This window comes from Myxocyprinus asiaticus, chromosome 30 (genome assembly GCF_019703515.2).
Source record: "Myxocyprinus asiaticus isolate MX2 ecotype Aquarium Trade chromosome 30, UBuf_Myxa_2, whole genome shotgun sequence".
NCBI lineage: Eukaryota > Metazoa > Chordata > Actinopteri > Cypriniformes > Catostomidae > Myxocyprinus > Myxocyprinus asiaticus.
In genome coordinates, this window is record NC_059373.1 from 25486005 (window position 1) to 25508476 (window position 22472).

At 42.2% G+C, this 22472-nt stretch overlaps 1 protein-coding gene across 1 annotated transcript in view; it reads left to right on the forward strand.

Annotated features, from left to right (window-relative positions):
- The window catches only part of LOC127420811 (collagen alpha-2(VIII) chain-like), a 106464-nt gene that overhangs the window by 69938 nt on the left and 14054 nt on the right, over positions 1-22472 (forward strand). The window contains exon 2 of the mRNA XM_051663361.1: positions 8611-8791. Within this exon, the coding sequence (XP_051519321.1) occupies positions 8638-8791 (154 nt within the window). The 5' untranslated portion in view covers positions 8611-8637. The remainder of the gene's footprint in view (positions 1-8610; positions 8792-22472) is intronic.

Below are 22472 nucleotides of genomic sequence, written 5' to 3' on the forward strand. Positions count from 1 at the left end.
ATTGGATTATGATTATGATTTGATCACATCCCTGAGGTTTGTGATCAGACTGGTGTGTAATCTGCATTTGCGCTGCTGTTTACCTGGAGACCGAAGCTGAAGCGGTTGTAATAATGAAACACCTGCTCAAAACAGTCTTTTCAACATTACAATATATTTATTTTTATGTTACCAACAATCAAATAATCACAGAAATAATGGAATAAAAGTTTTGATGTGGCAAAGATATATTTTTTTTTTTTTTTACGTCAAACTAAGAATGTATTAGGTAACAAGTTAGTCCATTTAAGCCTTCTCCCTGTGCATCCATCAGTTATTTTTACCACTTCCGGAGCAACAAGTGGAATGGCTAGTTTGTAAGAACCACCTTTGCTATGACAAACTGTATTAAGAATTAACACACTATTGTGTGGTATTGTGATACTACTTGTATCGTTAGATATGATTATGGTGTTGTGACAACCCTACTGTAACCGTTCCGTACCATGCTCAGAACTATTCTCCAGGGATGATTCTAAAATACACAAAAGTATGTAGTAATAATATGACATTAAAATAAATAATCTGTGTTTATGTGGATATAATGTTAACTACTGGTTTGGAAATGTAATTCATTGTTTAAAGTTTTAAATCTTATTCAAAAAGATATTTAGATATTCAAAAAGAAATAAAGGGCAAAATTGAGAGTGTATACTAAAGCATATATTTGCTCCTTCACTATTACAGTTTACTGAACTGTAACTAGTACGGTCTCAGACAAGGCACCCCAGACACCCTAGTGGCCAGTTTCTGATTAAACCTAAAGTCTTTTCTTCATAATAACCCAAGCTGTAACAGCACCTGTGCTAATGGCCCTGCTCATGAAACCTAAATGGTCCCTTCATATGCATGCTACATGTGTGTGTCTGTTAAGACATGTGCGTGTGCAAGAAAACACATTGCTGTACTCCCAGGACTACTGAAGGCACATGCATCATTCGCATAGCCAAGAAAGTGAGACGGCTAAGATGAATGGTGTCTGTTATATACTGTGTCTAAAAGAACATTTCCTCAGGGGGCAGATAGAGAGAGCTTCATCTAAACTATCTGAGAAAAAAATGTTCCCACAGCAATGTTTTCTTCCGTATTCCGGGATAGTGCTGCACCATTACTAAATCAACAATGAACACCTCGAGTTATTATTTTGTAATGTGACTTGATAAAAAAAGACTTGGTACTACCAAAATAATACAAAGACAAAGTGTGACTGAGGCTAATATTCTGCCTTACATCTTCTTTTGTATTCCATTGGAAGAAAGGAAGTCATAGGAGTTTGGAACAACATGCAGGTAAGTAAATGATGACAGTTTTTCCATAACTCACTTACTGACTGGATGTTTAAATGACAACATGTGGGAAAAATATACAATTAGCAGAAAACTGACTTTTGTTGGAAACATATGTCCCACAGTATCCACACACATTCCCAACTCAGCTGCCCCTGAACTGCCTCAGAGGAAGCCCCATTTGAAGAAAGTGGAACAGTAGAAGAGAGGCACTTGAATTTGCCATTTATCTGTCACTTAACTTGACATGAGCTTTAGTTTTAGGACCACTGCATAACTTCTATGTGGCCCTGGTGTAGGCTGGAGGCCCCAATGATAAAGGGGAACGAAGAAAAAAGTGAAGGCGAGAAACAAAATGGCAATGTCAGTGTAAACAGCTTAAGTCACGCCTCAGCAGGACTCTGACAGCATTAAATGGGTGATTTATTGTACAATTTTGTTAAATGTTGTCACAGTGGGGGTGCAGCTGCAGATTACTGGTCTGCTTTTGAGACCGCTTTATAGGTTAACATGTCTGAGAAAACTCAGAGAGAACCAGTTTAGCCAAAACTCCTTTTTAATATCCATGCTGGCCATGGAAGGTCATGAAGGCCATTAATACTCATTGTGATCAAAGAAAGTAAATGTTGAATGATTAATGTTGTGCTGATTAAACAGTGGCGATAACCACAAATTAATGTCAATTGTTTCTAGAGGTAAAATAAAAACTACTTAAAACTGGTTAGTTGTTACATGTCACTGCATCACTTAAATCACGAATCACTGCATGATTTAAAGGTGTAGTTCACACAAAAATGCAGCTTGATTTTTTTCAAATTGTCAAATCAATGCTTTATTTGTTTATTAAATACATTTTTCATTTGCATATATTATAAATATAATTTTAATTGTATAGTTAAATTATCTTCATATGGGGGTGAGTGGGGTTCGGTGGGGCTTGATTATTGGATAGTCACATGATTTTCATTTAGATTTCGTAGAAGTGTATGGCCGCAAGTGAAGAAGTGTATGGTAACAATTTTGTTTTGATACAACATACCTCTCATGTCCAGTGTAAACACATTGCAGTTGTAGGTTGATTACGATTGGCAAGTAGCATTGCAACTTGATGCATTAATATACAATTCAACTTGGTGTGCGTTAATCAGTTATTTTACAATGTCTACGAAACTTGACTCATCCAATTAAAATGTATAATGGATTACCGTTTTCAGTCAAGGTTTTTACCTTGTTTTTATCTCTGTTTAACTCCATTTGTTATGAATAATCAAATTTTTTGGTTTGTATCCATCAACTCCCAAATAAAATAAAATAAAAAATCTAATGAGTTTAGTGTGTTCCAAATGAGAACCACATTTATAAATGTTCACTCAGTGCTAAACAGTTACAACAACGTAGCCTACTAGTCAGTAAAACATAGTACAAAGGAAAAAGGGAGTGATATGGGATTGGCAGACGGAAAGGCCGTTACAGGTTAAGCACCATTCAGACCCTCCTGAGATTTAACTCATGCTGAAAAGTTGATTTATGAAATAAAACTCTCAGACCCAATTTCCTCCTTTCTCACTGACTCAGTCAGCATGGTGTCTATCAAACAGATATGCGCCTGTACTGTGCAAACACATGCACACTTGCATACCACACACAGACACACTTTCATTTAACTTCTCATGCCTCTGAGTTCATAAAACTATTTAGTTGTGTTTGTCGATGTGTCGAATGATTGCGAATGTATGTTTATGGCGATTACATTGATTTAAAGCTCTTCTTGTGTCGTCTATGGTGAACTTTCACTGTCTCCACCTGAGAAGACTTGCACTGGGCCCTGTGGCTGTTAACATAAGCCATCTGTTTAAAGGTGATGAAAAGTGGGAATAGTTTTCTTTTGAACTATTTACTTGCTTCTCTCTCAGTTTTGGTGTCCTGGTTACCACCTGAGCTGCCATGTTGTTTTTAGAGATTAACTGTGAGTCGCTCTTGGCCCCTGCGGTGGCCAATCTTTTTAACCCAAATTCCTGCTAACATGCAGTATGAGTAAGTGTTCTAGCAAAAGGTAATGTGTTTTGGTTTTTTCATATTTTCCTGTTTTCATAAAAGGGCTTGTGTAAGAACATTCCACTCTCTGATTGAGTTTCACTGGTCTGGTTAGAGGTGAATTGTATAGATTTACTTTTACAGTTTGTTTTTGGTCTTGGTGAATTAATATTTTGTTACTTTCTGATTTAAGGTCCGTCTTACTATCGGAAAGCCATAAAGTGTGTAATGTCTCATGGACTGGGGCGAATACTTCCCTTTCTGTCGTAAAAACAATTTTCTCTTCTGCTTTGAATTTTAGTAGCTGTTACCATAAATTCTTCTGTGCAAGTGAATTCAGATCCCCTTTTATAAATCTGTTTTAGATTAACCATCATCGCTAAACTGGTCTTTTTGTATTGATCTTTTTGGTCAACAATTGTTGTGAATGGCTTTAGTTACTTAGAAGCTCTTTAGTTTTTGTTTTTTTTTAGTCACACATCATTGAGTGCATATCTGTGTTTTAGACCCCAGCTGTATGCTGTAAACACAGAGTTTGTGAGTGTGTGCACATGTACGGCTGAGCGCTTGGCCAGACAGATTGTGTGAGACTATTTTTTTTACTGTGTCTGCAGAGCTTTTCAAGAAAAACATTAGGTAAACAGACTGTGCTGGCCTATGTAATAGGGGTAATGTCTGATTTTGATAGTTTTGAGTGTTAAGACGCCTGCTCAGAGCAGGGCACATGGTTAAGGACATCTAAATAACCCTGCCCACAATAACACAACCCCCAAGAATGGCTCACCCCACCTCCTCATCCAACAACAGCCAACTATTCAGCGACCAACCAAGCTGGTCATTCCACCAGTGCTCTCACTCTCTGTCTGTTTTTGCCTATGTCGTTCTGTCTGTTTCTCCTTCTCTCTCTTGGTCTCTCTGCTTTCACTCTGACTTTGACTTGTGTTCGTGTTTTTCCTGGAGGGGGAAATGGCTACATGTGAGAACTAGGAGGAAGCAAGTATTTCTTAGCGAGTGCAAACACAGATGCTCACACAGACATGACTAATTACACAGGCTTGCTCATGGTTTTTGGGACTGCACATCCTTACACGGCAGTAAAATAAGATGGCAACCACAAAGATATGTACTCACTACACTAGGATAGGAGAGCTCCAAAACCAGAGCAAAGCCCAAAATTGTCCACACAGCCCTGAGCCTAAATTCCAGTAATAATAACAATAAAAACAAAAATGATGAAAGAGGAAAAAGGAGGAGCCCGGCCACCTGAAAGCAGAGGAACGACCACCTACCACGAAGGGAGGAGGGGCTCCTTACCGACCGCCTGCAGTGGTCGGGCCGCTGCCAGGGCCAGAGACCCCTACTGGCCTCTAAAACTCGGCGGGGTCAAGGAGAAGACCGCCATCCACGAGCCGGGAGAGGCTCACTGCCGACCGCCTGGAGTAGGAGAACCGCTGCCAGGGGTGGAGGAGACCCCTACCATCCACCAAAATGCAGAGGGGTGTACGTCATTCCGGGGCTCCCCGGCCTGAAGGAAATAGTTAAATTTCATTGCTAAGAACAGGGCTGCAGTTGGAAAAGCTTGGGCCTGGTACAAAATGTATTCAGTGGGCCCCACTCCAGTCAGTTATTCCATCAACGTGCGCTACTCTGGCAGCTTTTGCTTTTGCGCACTGTCTCCGTGTTTATATCAGCATCTCCCACTGAAGATGCGCTCTACAATAAGGAACAGCCTTTCTGTGGGCCCCCCCCCCCCACTCCAGTCCGGTCGGGCCCCCCTCAAGCCCGGGCCAAGGACAAAAGGTCCAGTTATCGGCGGCCCTGGCTAAGAACATAGGAAACAAAACCTCCTTTCTCTTATGTGTTCTGCAGAGGAAAGAAAGCTATAACTGTTTGGAATGATGTGAGGGTGAGTAAAGGATGATAGAATTTTAATTTTTTGGGTGAACTATCCCTTTAATTGTCCTGACCTTTCCTGTGGTCCTTATAGGAGCCTCTAGCTGTTTAAACTGGGAAATTGGTTTATACTATTAACCTTTGGTTAGGGTTTAAATAGGCCCTTGCTGAGCTGCAGCACTGTGGAGAAAGTTGAGCAGACCTGTGGGTCTCATGCTTGTAGATACAGTCAGGCTGACTAGTGGGTTTTTGTGTTTAAACCTGTGGTTGCGAGAGGGAGAGTTCAGCTGTCACAGCACATTGAAATAGGAAGTGAGGTAGGTTATGAATGTGTCTTGGCTTGGCCAGGTCCACTGAGAACGGCAAACCAAAACCTGTGAACTGTGAAGGCCACGGATAGGATGTCCATGTGCTTTTAGACAGAATTTTTGAAAGGCTTCCCTCAGCAGAGTTTATTCTCCGTCTCTCAAGCTACACAGACTGAACGCTCTTATGAGAACACTGTGTGCTTAGATGAAGGACAGGGAGACATTTCAATCAATAAACCACTTGTCATGTTCAGTCAGAGCAAATCATAGCTCATCCACAAGGAAAATTGTCTAGAATAGTGATTGTGACCTAAAAATGGGTTGCAGATTTGTTCTGATACCTCAGATCTTGCAGCTTGTTGAGGAGAGACTCCTATTACTAATTCTAAGCAATCGGACTTGACAGGCCGATGATAAAATGGGCAAAAAAAAGACTTGCAATTAAAAGGGGACTTGAGCCATATTTAGGAGGCCAAAACATCATAGAAAGGTGGGGTGGGCTCTTTTGAATAAGGCCAGGAAGCAATCACCCAGCAACCACTAAGAATGTCCTTCTTAGAATGACTAAGAAAGCACCCAGAACATCCTAGCATAGTGGCAGTGTGTTTTGCATGGGCAAGCACTGCTTTAATTGTCTTAAAATATTACAAAGAGCAGGAAAAAACACTGCTAAATGCAAGTAATGCGATTCTAACTGTAACTAACCATAACTTACTTAGCATGTAATTGTGCATACCTAAAATAGCTAAATAAATATGCTATCAACTTTTAAAAGGGAGAAGAAAACCTTTCCTCTCACTAGGCAAAAGTTAGCTAAATTGGTAGAACTAGGTAAGACAAAAGAAAATATTACCCAGACAACATTAAAAAAGGGTTTACTTGAAACAAGGTAAGCATGTTTTAGGTACCATTTTGGGTCACCTCTTGTTGACAAATGTAAAATCTGGGTCCTGAAGCAAAAACATATGAGAACCACTGATAAAGATGTTATCGAACAGGTGAAAAAAGAGACATCCATGACAACTGGCAATGCCTGACTGAGTGCATAAACCAGAAATGGAAATGTGGATAAGAACAGCCTGTTAGAACCCAACGTGATGCCATCACCACCCCTCTCCCCTGAGTCAGTGGTCTCTCCCATGCACCTGATCATATCTATGTAAATATTTGGTGCGAGTAACATGAGGATGAAATTATCATTCCTTCCTGCAGTAAATTAAAACAAACAGCTGCAGATGTCTTGGGGAATGACTGGTTAAACAAACGGCCAGACATAAGAGCACAGAGCCCTGCCTAGGCTTTGGCATTCATACCTCTCCGCCCGGGCCTGAACCTGGATGGGTTCAATAACTCTACCCAGTGACCTGTCCGACAGCCAACCGTGTAGGAAGACCCTCCTGGCTCTTATTGCAAGCATCTCTGCATGCCCCGGAATGAATCCATGTACCTCTGACAAGGCAGCTTTTCTACACCAAAAAACTATGCGTGAACCCAAGGATTCTGTGATTTTCCATGAAGTACTGAAACAAGGCCTAAAATAACATTTCGCCTCTGAAGTTTAACTTAAGTTTTTGCTTTTGCTTTCTCCTTTTTGGACTGGTCTTGAGTGTTATTTTCTCAGTGTTTTGTATCTTTAATGTGTTCGGTCCTGTGCCAGTCATCACTGATTAGGCTAGCACAAGGAGAGCTGTTGATGTATGCCACTCTCACTCAATGTTACACCCACTGGCAGTAATGCTGACTGGCATTGGATTTTGAAGACCAATCAAGCACATTGGCAAAGCCAACATAAACAAGTAAAGGGAATTTTAGAAACTTCAAATGCTTCATCACGGTTGACAAAAAATAGATGGGAGTTAAGAACAGTGAAGAACTCGATTTATAAGTAGAGGTGGGTGAGAATGGTATGTTGTGAGTTGCTTATTCCTGATTGCTTTGGCATAGCTCCTTTAAACCTTTCTTTCAACCTTTGGTACACTTTCACTCGGGTGACCTTTATGCTTTAAAAGGGTCATGACATGCCTTTTTTTGTTATTTTAATATGTTCATATGTTAATAGGTTCACTTATAATATTAGTAAAAAAAAAAACAGTCATATATTTGTTAAACATAATAATTTTCTACCCTCATTCTGACCCTCTGTCAGTAATGCTCTGTTTTGGTGCTGCTGCTCCTTTAAGACTTGACAGTAAATGCCCACTGTTGTGAGTGGCTCTCTGCTCTTGACTGACCAGCTCTGTGTTTTCCATCTCACTGCTACTGGGCGGGGCTACAGAAGTGATAAGGTAAAGTAGGCATCGATGTGTTGTTGTGGAGGCAGTCAGATGCAAATGTCTACCACAGTGTGACATTGAAATGACAGAGTTATTTGGCAGCTTGGTTTCAACAAAAAAAATTTTTCAGTGAGGAGGAAGTTTTGAGTTCTGAATCCTATACTATATTTTTATAGTACAATGTCCTCTTTCTCCATGTGTTAAAAACTCAAGGAAAATTTGATTCCTTCTGTCATGACCCCTTTAAAGGAGTCCCATAATTAGGAATCAAATTAAAATCATTGATCTTTTTTCTTTTTCTTTTTTAAACCCTAACCCTAACTGCAAAAAAGACTCAAGTTTCCGCAACTTTCTTATGCAGAATGATCATTAATACATGATTGCTCACATTTACATGTCAAACTATTGGGTGATACATAATAACAAGAAGGCCAAATAGATACTTTTATGCCGAAACACCAGAAGAACTAACGATAATATGTCAGAAAGTCTGTCAAAACATGCTGTTCCTGGTTGTGTGTAGCACCTGCTGCTCTGCAGATCCTTCCCTAGGATCCCAAGGATGGAGCAGTTAAAATGTATTACTTATATTATTGGTGGACCTTGGGGGGTTCAAATTATAAATATAAAGATGTTATGATGACCCCTTCAAGTATTATCTTCAGATGTTATGCAAAATTAGGTAGATATGAGGTAAAATACTGAAGTAAAAGGACATTTTGAACCAAAAAGGAAAAACAGTGAATCAATGATCTTTATCTCTCTCTCTCTTTGCAGTTTTGAAGCTCGTAACCCCAACGATCAATGACAATGCTGGCTCTGCCCTTTGTCCTGCTAACACTGGTGAACCATGTCCTGGGTGGAGGTTACGCCCCAATGCCTCAGATGAAATACGCGCAGCCCGTGATGAAGGGGCCTGTTGGGCCACCCTTCAGAGAAGGCAAAGGCCAGTATCTTGGTAAGTGTTGGTAAGGATTAACAAAATCCTGAGCACTAGACTTTGTAAAACTACATGACTTAGTTGATGGTGTAATGACAACTCTTCATTTTGGGTGTCAAAAATTCTGTCAGTAATTTTACACACCATAAATTTTAAGTTAATGTAATTTTTTCTGATTAAACCTTTTTCTATCCTAGCTTAATATCCAGATACAGCTATGAGTAAGCCATTTGTAGGCTGTTTACTCCAAAAGTTTAAATACTGTGGCTCCATCAAAACATAGCTCTGTTTGTTTGAGCATTCCAATTAGCCCTATAGCAACATTGGTTCAACCAATGGCATGAGTTTGGGGTGGGAGTGTATTTTTGTTTGACCAATAACAGACAGGGGAAGTGCTCTCCAAGTGGCACAGAAATTACACAGTTCATCTTTAAAATGCAGTACCTTTCTATTCTGTCATAGTTAAGGTGACATTTAAAGTTCTTGTTTCACAGTCCATAGAATGCCACATAGACACTTCCCCTTGGAAGATGCCCGACTATGCACAGATTTCAATTCCTGTCTCCAGCTCAAGCAATTGAGATTCTCCAGGCACAGAAACACTCAGGGAGTCCAGCCAGAAGTTTTCAGACTGAGATCATTTAGAATGAACAATGAGAGAGAACAAGAATGGTTTGCCGTTCAGTGTCTCCTCTCCCCTCTATGATATATGAGAGGGCATTGTGACCAGTATTGGGTAACGTTACTTTTAAAAGTAACTCGTTAGAATATTGCGTTACTCCTTAAAAAAGTAACTGAATTAATTAAAAATGTACTTTTATATAAAGTAAAGCATTACGTTACTTTTGCATTATTTTTGCGTTACTTTTTTCTCACAGCCACTCTTCTTTTGCTGTGCTATGCATTCCATACAAATAAGCCATGCATTGCATACAAGAGACATTACAGGTCATACTAGCTACGGTACAACACTAAACAAACAGATATTTAGAAAGTCTACAATCAGTAGGTCTTCATGTCATATTTATAGTAAAGTCTCAATAACAGGAATATGCATGATTTGTTTTTCCATCAACATGGCAGCCAACATGAATAATGAAGAATAACCACTGTCTTACCAAATGCAACAAAGTTCAACATCTGAATCTGCATCATATGTCATCATATGTGGAGCCCATCAACAATGTCAAAGTCAACTCGAGATGTTTTTCAGAAGTCAGGATAGAATTCAGTGGGGGATGCCAACTGTAGAGGTGGGGGCGTGGTTGAGCGTTTGTCCGGAGAGAGGGAGAGCAGTAAGGGTTAACACCTGAGCGCGCTCTTGATGACTCTTGCAGCCATATCAACCTGTAGCTCAAGAACGGTTGCCCACTGAAGCTAAGCTGGGTTGAGCCTGGTCAGTACCTGGATGGGAGACCTCCTGGGGAAAACTAAGGCCGCTGCTGGAAGTGGTATTAGGGAGGCCAGCAGTGGGTGCTTACCCTGCAGTCTGTGTGGGTCCTAATGCCTCAGTATAGTGACAGGGACACTATACTGTAAAAAGGCACCATCCTTTGGATGAGACGTTAAACCGTGGTCCTGACTCTCTGTGGTCATTAAAAATCCTAGAGCGCTTCTTGTAAAGATTAGGGGTGTACCCTGGTGTCCTGGCTAAATTGCCCCCCATTGGCCCATCTCAATCATGGACTTGTAATAATCCCCATCCACTAATTGGCTCTATAACTCTACTCTCTCCTCTCCACCAATAGCTGGTGTGAGGTGAGTGTACTGGTGCACTATGGCTGCTGATGCATCATCCAGGTGGATGCTGCACACTGGTGGTGGTTGAGGAGAACCCTCTGTTCACTGTGTAAAGTGCTTTAAGTGTAGTGTCAGAAAAGCACTATATAAATGTAACATTCATTCATTCATTCATTCATGATTAACAGCTGTGTCTCATTGCAGAAATGCTGGGGAGAGTTATGTATAAAGAGGGAGAGAACACCAGAGGAGAGGAGTCTGACCTGAGTGTGTGTATCATGCTGAAAAGCCAAACTTGTGTGTTTAGACTGGAAAGTCACATTAATAAAAGATTTACGTTGATTGTTCACCCGGTCCCTGTTTTCTCCTTTCCACCCAACAACGAACCTTGTTACACCAACCTAACATGTTCAAGGAATAAGTCTGATGAATAAATGAATATTTTTCACTTAAGTCATCTCAGTGAAAGCTTGTTTTGAGTTGATCCATGATGCGTACTTTACATTTACATTATGTTTAATAAATCACATTACTTGTTTATTATAAAACAAAAATGTAGAATATTTTAAGAATTTAAGACATTTTCTCTGCATACACAATCGATGTAGAACGTTGCTCGGAGCCACTGATCCAGCATCAGCTTTTCTCATCCCATTCTCCCAGTTACGGAGAGCTGTTACATGGAGCAGTTTGGTTACATAAGTCCGTGAATTGAGTGAGTATTTCACCCTCATGCCATGGCCAGTGGAAGGCTAGTCTTGTATTCTCTCTGCCTAAACGCGTTTACTGATTTTTTTAATGCAGCGTGTATTTACACATGAATAAGTCGCATTTCACTCAACCGAATGTTGAATGTCAAAGGTTTTAACAGAGCAATTTGGATGCAAACTGATCCTAGAGAAGTAGTTAAGGGCAGCTTTAAAACAAAGCAATTCGGATGCACAAACAGTCAGCGATCATTCCACGTTGTATGTAACTGTATAATAATGCCGTGGCCACAGGAAGACTTCTCCTGGTTTATGCCTGTGCTATATTATACTATGAAAATGTGTGTTTACACAATTTTAAATGCAGCCTGCATGAATCAGTTACGAGAATCAAAGTTTCACTTACCCGAATGTAACATTTTTAACAAAGTATTGCCTTATGAGGACACATTTTGCTGTGATTGTCATGACAACGGCAAAGTTTATGACGGCTGCTCATGTAAGCTCCAGTGCACAAAAAAATCAACCCCTGCAAATAATGAGTACAACAGGATTCCACTGAAGCGTTCATATTTACATTCCTTTACTAGCATTATTTTGCAGGATTTAAACATTAATCTTGGGGTGGGCTAAAAGAAGACTTGTTGTGCTCTGCCCATTGCTGATAAGCATGGCAATGCCCATCATGCATCATGCATCTCCTCCCGAAGTTTGCACACTTTCCTGATTTATCGCAGTACGGGGAAAGGAAAGGTGTACAAAAGCAACACGTTACTTATTTAAAAAGTAACAGACATTATGGTCTAAAATAAAAAATATTGCATTACTTTACTCGTTACTCAAAAAAAGAAATCTGATTACGTAAAGCGTATTACTTATAACGCATTACCCCCAATGCTGATTGTGATTGTGTCATTGAGGGAGAAAGAGGAGAGAGAGAAGGACAGGGTGAGGTGAAGTCTCATCCCATTGGAGCAGTATATCACAGATTCATATACGCCAAAGCTGAGGCTGCCAGGGAGGGAATCAAAGGGGAAAGGTGGGTGTGAAATGGTGTCAGAAACAAAAAGGAGGGGTCACGAGAGCCTGGGGCTAATAACAAAGCCATTGTATGTGTCAGGTGGAAAGCACTCTTTCAGTCTTAGTCATCTACTGATGTTAGGAGGTCTCTATTCCACTTGTACAGAGAGAGAAGGACTGGAAAGAATAAAGTGAAAGATAATTGAATAAAGTTCTGAACTCTTAAGTGCTATTGTAGATTTTTCTGGGATGTAATTGGTTTGCCTACTGACTGAAGGTCTTTACTCTTTAGAGATAGTTCTGGCCCACTTAATTCACTCACCCATCAGATTTATCATGTGACTAATTCAAAGGACTTTATTAATATAGACAGATGACTTTATTTATCAAACAAACTTTGGAATGGTGCAATATATCAAATCTTTAGGTCATATCTGTGACTATATCTGATGTTGATAAAATTAGATTTGAAATCAACAAAAACAAAGTAACAAACAAACAAGAAATATATGTAGGGTTTAAAAGTCCACATAAATAAATCTGGGATTCATGGAAATAAAAAGAAAGCTTTAGAAATGTTTTAACCCAGAAACATGATGTAAAATTAATAATAAATATTTAACCATCAAAGTTATTTCTTGGTCACTAATCAAAATTTGTGACATTGACCATGTACCCCTTTGTACAAAAGGTCAGATTTTCTTGCTTCCACTGAAGCACACAAGATGAGACACTGTCATACTAAAAATTTTCACTCAAACTGTTATGCTGAAAATGTAATTTGTAAAGAGAAAAGTGCAAAATAGAAGCACTTTTACATGTAGACTTTTGAACCCCATTGTATAAACTATCTCTCTGTTGATGGCCATCCAAATCTTGGCATGTCTGTGGTCTGCTGATAAAGATTGCCCTTGATTGGCCTGTTTGGACGGATTGCTTCTCTCAGCATCTGGTAGCTGTTTACATCAGTTATCTGGTTTGCATGTGTGTGTAAATGTTCCTCAGTGCAAAGAACTTTTTTTTTCTTCTGCTGCTGTGTCATGCATCCAGTTACCTATTTTTATTTATTTATTTATTTATTTATTTATTTTTTGACTCATTTAATGATGAGTCATGATAACATACTCCATGCTATTCATATAACATAAAAATGATTTTTTATTTTTTATTTAAATGTGAAATATAAAAATGTAAATACATAGAAAAGATTGTTTTCTTGTTTTGAGAGCAATTTGAGATTGTCACTGGCAAAGTAATTATGGTATTACTTTCTATTTGATTATTATAGTATATGATTTATAATACTCTCCTATACTTTTTTAATCTCCTAGGTGATGCTGCATACAATTCTGTTAAATCACTTTAATACTTTTGAACTCGATGGTTAAAATTGTTATTGAAAGCTGGTTTATAACAAGCCTACAGACAGAAAATCTCTGCGGAAATGCTGTGTACTCACTACCATCTAGTGGACACTGCAAAAGATGGAATCATGGTCTGGTTGATATTGTGACTTCCAGGTGGCTGTCATGTTACAAATAGTTTACCCAATTGAAACTATTTACAACATATTTCACACTTATAAACTTAGGTCAATTGGCGTAGTAGCAAATAAAAACTGCAGGGAGAACGTTTTATTAAAAAAAAAAAAAAAAAAAAGAAAGAAAGAAAAAAGAACAAGAAGATTGACTCTTTTCATCTTAAAAACAGGCAGATTGGTATTGTATTTACATGGTACTTCAAAAAATATGGCATAACACATAAAAAAAAAAAAAAGAAAAAATTAATGAGAGGAAAAATATCATTAACATACCAACCCCTGTGTTTTTATTGTTCAGGTTTATTGTTCTAGTTTTTCACCCATTCAATATGAATTAAAAAAGAGGTAGTTATAAAAGACTTTGCAAAACTATTACATGTATTTTTTTACATTTACGTTTGAAATATTGATCACAACCATTTTACAAAACTTTTTGAGATTGTAGGCCTATGCTATAGATTATTGTACCACTTGAGGGCACGTAGAGTACATTTTCCTAATGCTCTTATGGTTGTGAATGCGAAATATAGTGGCCCCAAGAAGTATTTGAACACTTAAAGGTATACTCAGTATTTTTCCTCATTTAAAAAGTTTTACTTCTAAAGAAATAAATAGTCATTTTGAAACATATGTATAAAATCATGACTACTCATGTGAGATGAATAGTTCAGTCATATCAGTAACCTTATAAAAGCTGTTTTATTCTACATGGGTGCAGGGGCGCCTCATGGGGGCAGCCATGTTAGCATCACATGACCATCTGAATACTGCTTGCTTAATCTCAGTAACTACCCTGTTATTGGACAATTTCATTCATGGATTAAATTAATCCTGGTTTACTGTGCATAGGCAATTTCTTCAATGACATTGGTAACAGAAAACAACTGTTTGAATGATGCAGCATCCAGCCCACTGGGTGTCAGTGTAAGCCAATGGAAGTCACTTTGACATATAAAAAACATTTTTTACTGAGTGCACCTTTAAGTCACTCTTGAAAATGTATTAATGTCTTTTTTATATCAGATCAATTGCCATCTGTAAACAAATTATCCTAGAGCTGTTGGCATAACTAACTTTATGACACATTTTCCCCATGACTTTTCAAGCTGATTTTTTGTGGATGTATGAAGTGGGCGCCAGTTATGTCAAGTACACACACTAGAAGAGTATGGGAATAATTTTGTGACAATTGTTTCGAATGTAACTTTTCTAGAAATGAATAAAAATACAAACTGAGAATGAAAAATCTGAAATGGAATTTTGTTTTAATTCAAAGGCAATATTTTCACTTAGTCTTCAAATAAACGGCATACTTTGTTAACGAAATTCTCTGTTTGTGTTCGCTGATCAGGACTTATGAATGTGCTTCTCCTGTTTTCAGTCACAATTCCAAAGTTTTCATTTACGCTCCCTGAACTTTCATTCGCAGTTCTGACACAATACTTTCGTGTGGATGGGGATAACAAAAAGGCGTTTTATTGGCTTGTGAGATTTTGAGTGACAATTCTTTGACCTGGGAATAGAGTTCCCTATCTGTCACTCACTCGACGTTGTGTCGATGTAGTGACACTAGGGGTCACTCTTGGGAGCCCGAGACACCTCTGGTCTTTGATAAAAGGCCAATGAAAATTGGCGAGTGGTATTTGCATGCCACTCACCCGGACATACGGGTATAAAAGGAGCTGGTATGCAACCACTCATTCAGATTTTCTCTTCGGAGCCGAACGGTCATGCTCATTGAGCTGAATACTACTGTTCATTCACCTCTGCTGGATCTGACGGCGCATTTCAGCAGCTTCTCCCCCCTCTGCACTGGTGCACTGCAGAGAATGCCCCTGGGTGCTTCGGCAGAAATAAAAGAGTATATTTCTCTAAAAGAGTATATTTCTCTAAAAGAGCGACACACACGGAACGTCTTTTTAAAGACGCATATTTTTAAAGATGCTTTTCCGATTGTGTGTTATTTCTGGTTGCGCTCATTATCTCTCGCCTTCTGACGGTCACGATCACTGTCTTTTGTGTCTGGGCACTGCTCACGCGGAGACAGCGTTCGTGCATGGTCATGTTCTCATTGCGAGAATATGTCAATGGCAACATTGCGGTCGTGGCTCGCCTTCGTAAGAAAGCAAGCCACCTCAGAGGCTCCCGCCTCGGTCCTTTTACCCACGGGTATGAGGCCAGCGCGTCTAGCACTGGGGGCGATTTGGGGACCCCATTGGGACCACCTCCGCCGGGTATACCCCGTGGACCTCCCATTCCCCAGCACGCTCGTCTACCCCGATCGGGCTTCCGGAGGAGTCCGCCGGCTCGTCTCACGGCGAGTTCGACCTCTTATTCAGAGTTCGCGAAAGTGATGAGCTCTCGAGCGCAGCATTGGAGAGCGGGCTCGTCCAGTCGGAAGCCTCAGCTGGGCTCCTCCCTTCGGGGTCGATTGCCCAGTAACAGGCTGATGCGGAGATGACGACATGCTTTCCCGGGTCGGCTAGAGTGGAACTCACTGCTCTTCCCTGAACCCTCGCAGCTCGGTGATTGGTTCCTGGGCTCGCGCCACCGCTCAAAGCCACACCCCACCCCATTCCTTTCTTCCCGGAAGTGCATGAAGAGCTGACAAGGTCGCAGGAGGCACTTTTTACTGCTCGGTCCCGATCTTTTCAGCTTCCCCGCCCTAACTACCCTTGATGGTGGGGCGGCCAAGGGCTATTCGGCAATCCACCGGTGGATAAAAGCGCTCGCGGTGCACCTATGCCCGCAGAGCACCGCCACCTGGCGCAGGTGCCCAAAGACCCCGTCCAAGGCCTGTAGGTTTACGTCGTCTCTGACGGCCAAGGCCTACAGTGCTGCTGGACAAGCCGCCTCCACCCTGCACGCCATGGCTCTCCTGCAAGTCTGCCAAGGCTCTAAAGGAACTGCACGAGGGTAGTTCCGCCCCGGGATTGATGCAGGAACTGTGCTCGGCGACCAACCTTGCTCTCCGAGTGACGAAGGTCATGGCACGGTCTCTCGGGCAGACGATGGCCACACTAGTGGTCCAGGAGCGCCAACTTTGGCTCAACCTGGTCGAGATGGGTGAGGCCAACAAGACACGATTCCTTGCTGCCCCCATTTCCTAGGCGGGCCTATTCGGCGACACCGTCGAGGACTTTGCCCAGCACTTTTCGATGGTAGAGCAGTAGATGGATGCTAGCCGGCATATCCTGCCCCGGCGCGGCTCAAGATCCCACACCCCGTCTACTCATCGCCAAGGGCGTCCCCCTGCAGTGACTGCACCGGCTCCACCGCAGCCCGCCCCTTCGGCCCGGCCCTGGCATGGAGCCCACCGCAGGAAGCAGACGCCACCCGTCTCGCAGCTGCACAGAACCCGTGAAAGGCTTCAAAGCGCCCTTGAGACGGGCAACCCAGGGACAACGAAACCCGCTGCTCTGGAGCTGGTAAGCAGATCTCCATCTTTTTGTTACCTTTTGCATTTAATTGCGCTGCATGCCCAAGTGGCTGCAGAACTCAAGAGCTCAGCAAGAGCGGTTTCCTTGTTCCCTGGGTCACGTATCCAGTGTGCACGGCCGTCATCACGACCACCGTCCACCACTCTATTTGGCAGGTTTGGCGCTCCAGCGGCGGTCTCCCGCCCCTGAGCACCCAGCTGTGGCACAAATCTGCCCCCGATGTGACAGTCTCCACGGGTCACAAGGACAGGCCTCTTCCTCCCCCGTCCCAGGCTGTTCCGGGGGTGGTCACAAGGAGCCAGGTAAGTGCTTCGATGTCCTTAGACTCAGCACGGCCAAGACGTGGTGTGGCACCTCGGACCGTCCGACTCGGCTGCACGATTCACTTCGCCGGGCGTCCGCCCAGGTTCAGCGGTGTCCACCTCACCTTGGTGAAAGACGAAAACGCTGCTACCTTGCGCGGAGATCGCTACCCTCCTACGGAAGGACACGATAGAACCTGTCCCTCCAGCTGAGATGAAGAAGGGGTTTTTCAGCCCCTACTTCATCGTACCGAAAAAAGGCGGTGGGTTGCGGCCAATCTTGGACCTGTGAGTTCTGAACTAGGCTTTACACAGACTCTCGTTCAAGATGCTGACGTGAAAACGCATTCTGGCGAGCGTCCGGCATCAAGATTGGTTCATGGTGGTAGACCTGAAGGATGCGTACTTCCACATCTCGATCCTTCCTCGACACAGACCCTTCCTGCAGTTTGCGTCTGAGAGTCAGGCGTATCAGTACAAAGTCCTCCCTTTCGGCCTGTCCCTGTCTCCTCGCGTCTTTACGAAGGTCACAGAGGCTTCCCTTGCCCCGTTAAGGGAGGTGGGCATTCGCGTTCTCAACTATCTCAACGACTGGCTAATCCTAGCTCATTCTCGAGACATGTTGTGCGCACACAGGGACCTGGTGCTCTCACACCTCAGCCGACTAGGGCTTCGGGTCAACTAGGAAAAGAGCAAGCTCCTCCTGGTTCAGAGCATCTCTTTTCTCGGTTTGGAGTTGGATGCACCTTACGAACGAGCGTGCCCAATCGGTGCTGGCCTGTTTGAAGGCGTTCAAACAGAAAACAGCAGTTCCACTGAAAATTTTTCAGAGGCTCCTGGGGCATATGGCATCCTCGGCGGTGGCCACCCCGCTCGGGTTGATGCATATGAGGCCGCTTCAGCACTGGCTCCAGACTCGAGTCCCGAGATGGGCATGGCACCACGGGACACGTCGCGTGGTCATCACACCGGTCTGTCACCATATTTTCAGCCCTTGGACCGACCTCTCGTTTCTACGGGCAGGTGTTCCTCTAGAACTGGTCTCCAGGCGCGTCGTGGTCATGACAGACGCCTCCAAAATGGGCTGGGGCGCTGTTTGCAACGGGCACGCAGCTGCCGGCCTCTGGATGGGTCCATGACTGCATTGGCACATCAACTGCCTCGAGTTGTTGGCAATTCTGCTCGCCCTGAGGCTCGGACCTCACGCTCCTCGTGACAGCTCCCCCCTGGCGAATTCCCCTGAGGAAGGACACTTGAAGGTATAGAAAAATCATATTAGTGTATTTATTGGTTTAAAAAAAAAAAAAGAGTAAATATCTGTTAATCTATCAGCTGTTTTAAGGGAAAGAATATGGAACTTAATCCTAGACCAGACACAGGTGAGTTTTCTAGATGATAAATTATGATTGTCAACTGATGTCTGAAAATGTACATGAATGATAATTCTCTTGCTTGATTTTGCATTTTTTTAGCTATATGATTTCAGTTATAAAACAGTGGTCTATTACTGATGATTGAGGTTAAGACATTTCAAATGATATATAGTTAGTAATAACTATAATATAGTAATTAAATTGTACTAGGCAGTGAAATGTACAGTACAGGAGCACTGAATAAATTAAAAGAAACAAGCCTCTAATGCGTTGGTGTCCTCATGAACATTATATTTTAAATGGTGTAATGCTTTAAAAAGCAATATGTGTATTATTTTCTGTACATTGTGTTTTGTTGTCTGTATATTGGGTACAATGTGTGTATTATGTAATATGGATATTGTGTATTATGTGTACATGTTGTTCAGTGAGTGTTGTGTATTCTGTAAATTTTTTATATTACCTTGTAAATATGAGATCCACCTGGATGATGCAACAGTAGCCATAGTGTGCCAGAACACACACCACACACCAGCTATTGATGGAGAGGAGAGTAGAGTGATGTAGCCAATTCAGGGATGGAGATTATTAGGAGGCCATGATAGAAAAGGGCCACTGGGGGGAATTTGGCCAGGACACCTGGGTTATACCCTTACTCTTTACGAGAAGTGCCCTGGGATTTTTAATTACCACAGAGAGTCAGGACCTCGGTTTAACATCTCATCCAAAAGACGGTGCTTTTTTACATTATAGTGTCCCCGTCAATATACTGGGGCGTTAGGACCCACACAGACTGCAGGGTAAGCACTCCTGCTGGCCTCCCTAATACCTCTTCCAGCAGCAAACTTAGTTTTCCCCAGGAGGTCTCCCATCCAGGTACTGGCCATGCTCAAACTTGTTTAGCTTTAGTGGGCAACCAGGTGAGAGCTGCAGGGTAATATGGCTGCTGACAGAATTTAATCAAGTTAAAATCATTCAAACTTTACAATCAATCATTCAGCTGGTTTTGTAGAAGCCACATCTGAAGCAGTGTTTTTTTTTAGATTTTATCCCCTTTTTCTTCCAATTTGGAATGCCCAATTCCCACTACTTACTTAGGTCCTCGTGGTGGCATGGTTAATCACCTCAACCGGGTGGCGAAGGGCAAGTCTCAGTTGCCTCCGCTTCTGAGACCATCAATCTGTGCATCAATCTGTCACGTGGCTCACTGTGCACGACACCACAGAGACTCTTAACATGTGGAGACTCATGCTACTCTCCGCGATCCACACAAAACTTACCACGCGCTCCATTGAGAGCGAGAACCAGTAATCGCGACCACAAAGAGGTTACCCCATGTGACTCTACCCTCCCTAGCAACTGGGCCAATTTGGTTGCTTAGTAGACCTGGCTGGAGTCACTCAGCACACACTGGATTTGAACTCGTGATTCCAGGGGTGGTAGTTAGCATCATTACTCGCTGAGCTACCCAGGCCCTTGAAGCAGTGTTAAAAAAAAAAACTATCAACAAAAACATACTTTGGATTGAATACCCATGCAATGCAATACCATTGAAGGTCTACAACCTGTGAAAACAAGATCCATGCTTGATTAAGATTTTCATAATATGTTTAAATCTTTCAGAATTTAAGTGCAGCGCATGCGCTAACAAAGGGGTAGTCATGCTGCTCCTGAAAGCTTATAGCGACAAAATTGTTGTGGAAAAGAATACAGATAACACAAAAAACAAGCGCCTAAATATATCACTAAACATTAATTATGAAGCCGCTAACAGGTTCTTGCACTTTTACACGCAAAACCTGAACCAAAGCCCCTTCCAGGTTAACTCTACTTCCAGGTCAAAAAATGATCACTCAAAATCTCACAATCCAATGAAAACTCCTCTTTGTTAGCCCTGTCCACACGAAAGTATTGTGTCAGAACTGCAAATGAAAACGTCTTGGTTACTGTCGTAACCTCCGTTCCCTGATGGAGGGAACGAGATGTTGTGTCGATGTAATGACACTAGGGGTCACTGTTGGGAGCCCCAAACACCTCTGATCTTTGAGAAAAGGCCAATGGGAATTGGCGAGTGGAATTTGCATGCCACTCCCCTGGACATACAGGTATAAAAGGAGCTGGCTCGCAACCACTCATTCAGGTTTTGCGCTGAGGAGCTGAGACAGGGTCCCGACCATTTCAGTGGGTAGTTCAGCGTTGTGGCAAGAGGGACACAACATCTCGTTCCCTCCATCAGGGAACGGAGGTTACGACAGTAACCAAGACATTCCCTATCTGTCACTCACTCGACGTTGTGTCGATGGATGCACCCCAGTGGGGGGGAACAAGACATATCTACAATAGGAACAGGCTGCGCCAGTCACGACCTTTTCTCTTTCTTTTTTTCTTTTTCTCCCACAAAGTGAAAAAATTTCGGCTGGGGCCATACGTACTCCCACAGGGGAAGACACCGCGGAGACCACATCCTGCCAAGGGGGAGGTTAACATGTGGCGAATACATCACATGGGCTTACCAGCCGCATGTGGAAGAAGCCCCATGGTAGGTCCTACCCGGACGGGAGGAACTCTACAGCACGGTGACCGGTGGCAGGGGGGAACCCTGCTGAAGGGAGACACAGATTTTCACTCAGGAAAACCGTACCGTGGAAAATACATCACAAGGGGTTACCAGAGGTAACCAGCACATGTGGAGCACCTACCCCAGTACAGGGTATACTAGCACACATACTGGGCCCGGCTTTGAATTCCTCCACCGAATTTGCCTGCCGTATGGCTAAGGAGAATGGACATCCAGGGTTCACCGTCTCATGGACTTGCATGGGGGAAAAAAACACACGTCTTCCCCTCAGGGAGGGGAAAGGTTCTATGCGCAAGCGGTACACACGGCCAGCTGCCTGCATACTTAGTGATTAACATTTTTATTCATTTTCAAAACAAAGAAAAACAAAACATATATATAATGATTTAACATTAACTCCCACTACTTCCCCTCCTCAATCAAGAACCCCACCCGACCCCAAACGAACATCCCAGTGGTCTTACATAAGTACACACATTTACAGAGAATAAAATAATAAATAAATATATATATATATATATATATATATATATATATATATAACACATATATATACACATACATATACATATACACATATATACATACATATACATACATACACATATACATACATACACACATACATACACACACACACACACACACACACACACATACATATATATATATATATATACATACACACATACACATACACCTATAATAAACATACAACTCTAAACTATACCTCTCTCTCCACAGACCCACTGCGAGAACCCCCCAAAAATCTCAAATATCTACCCCATTTCCCAATAAAAGAATCCCATATCCCCAGCCTTCTACATGTTACCTCCTCGAAGGCTGCCATCCTTCCCATCTCCTCGCACCACTCCCAAATTGAGGGTAATCCCACCGACTTCCAACCCCTTAAAACAATCTGCCTGCCTATCATCGCATTGGTGAGGACCCAATTTTTTATGTATTTATCACCTACGTCGATGACCGCCCCATCACCCT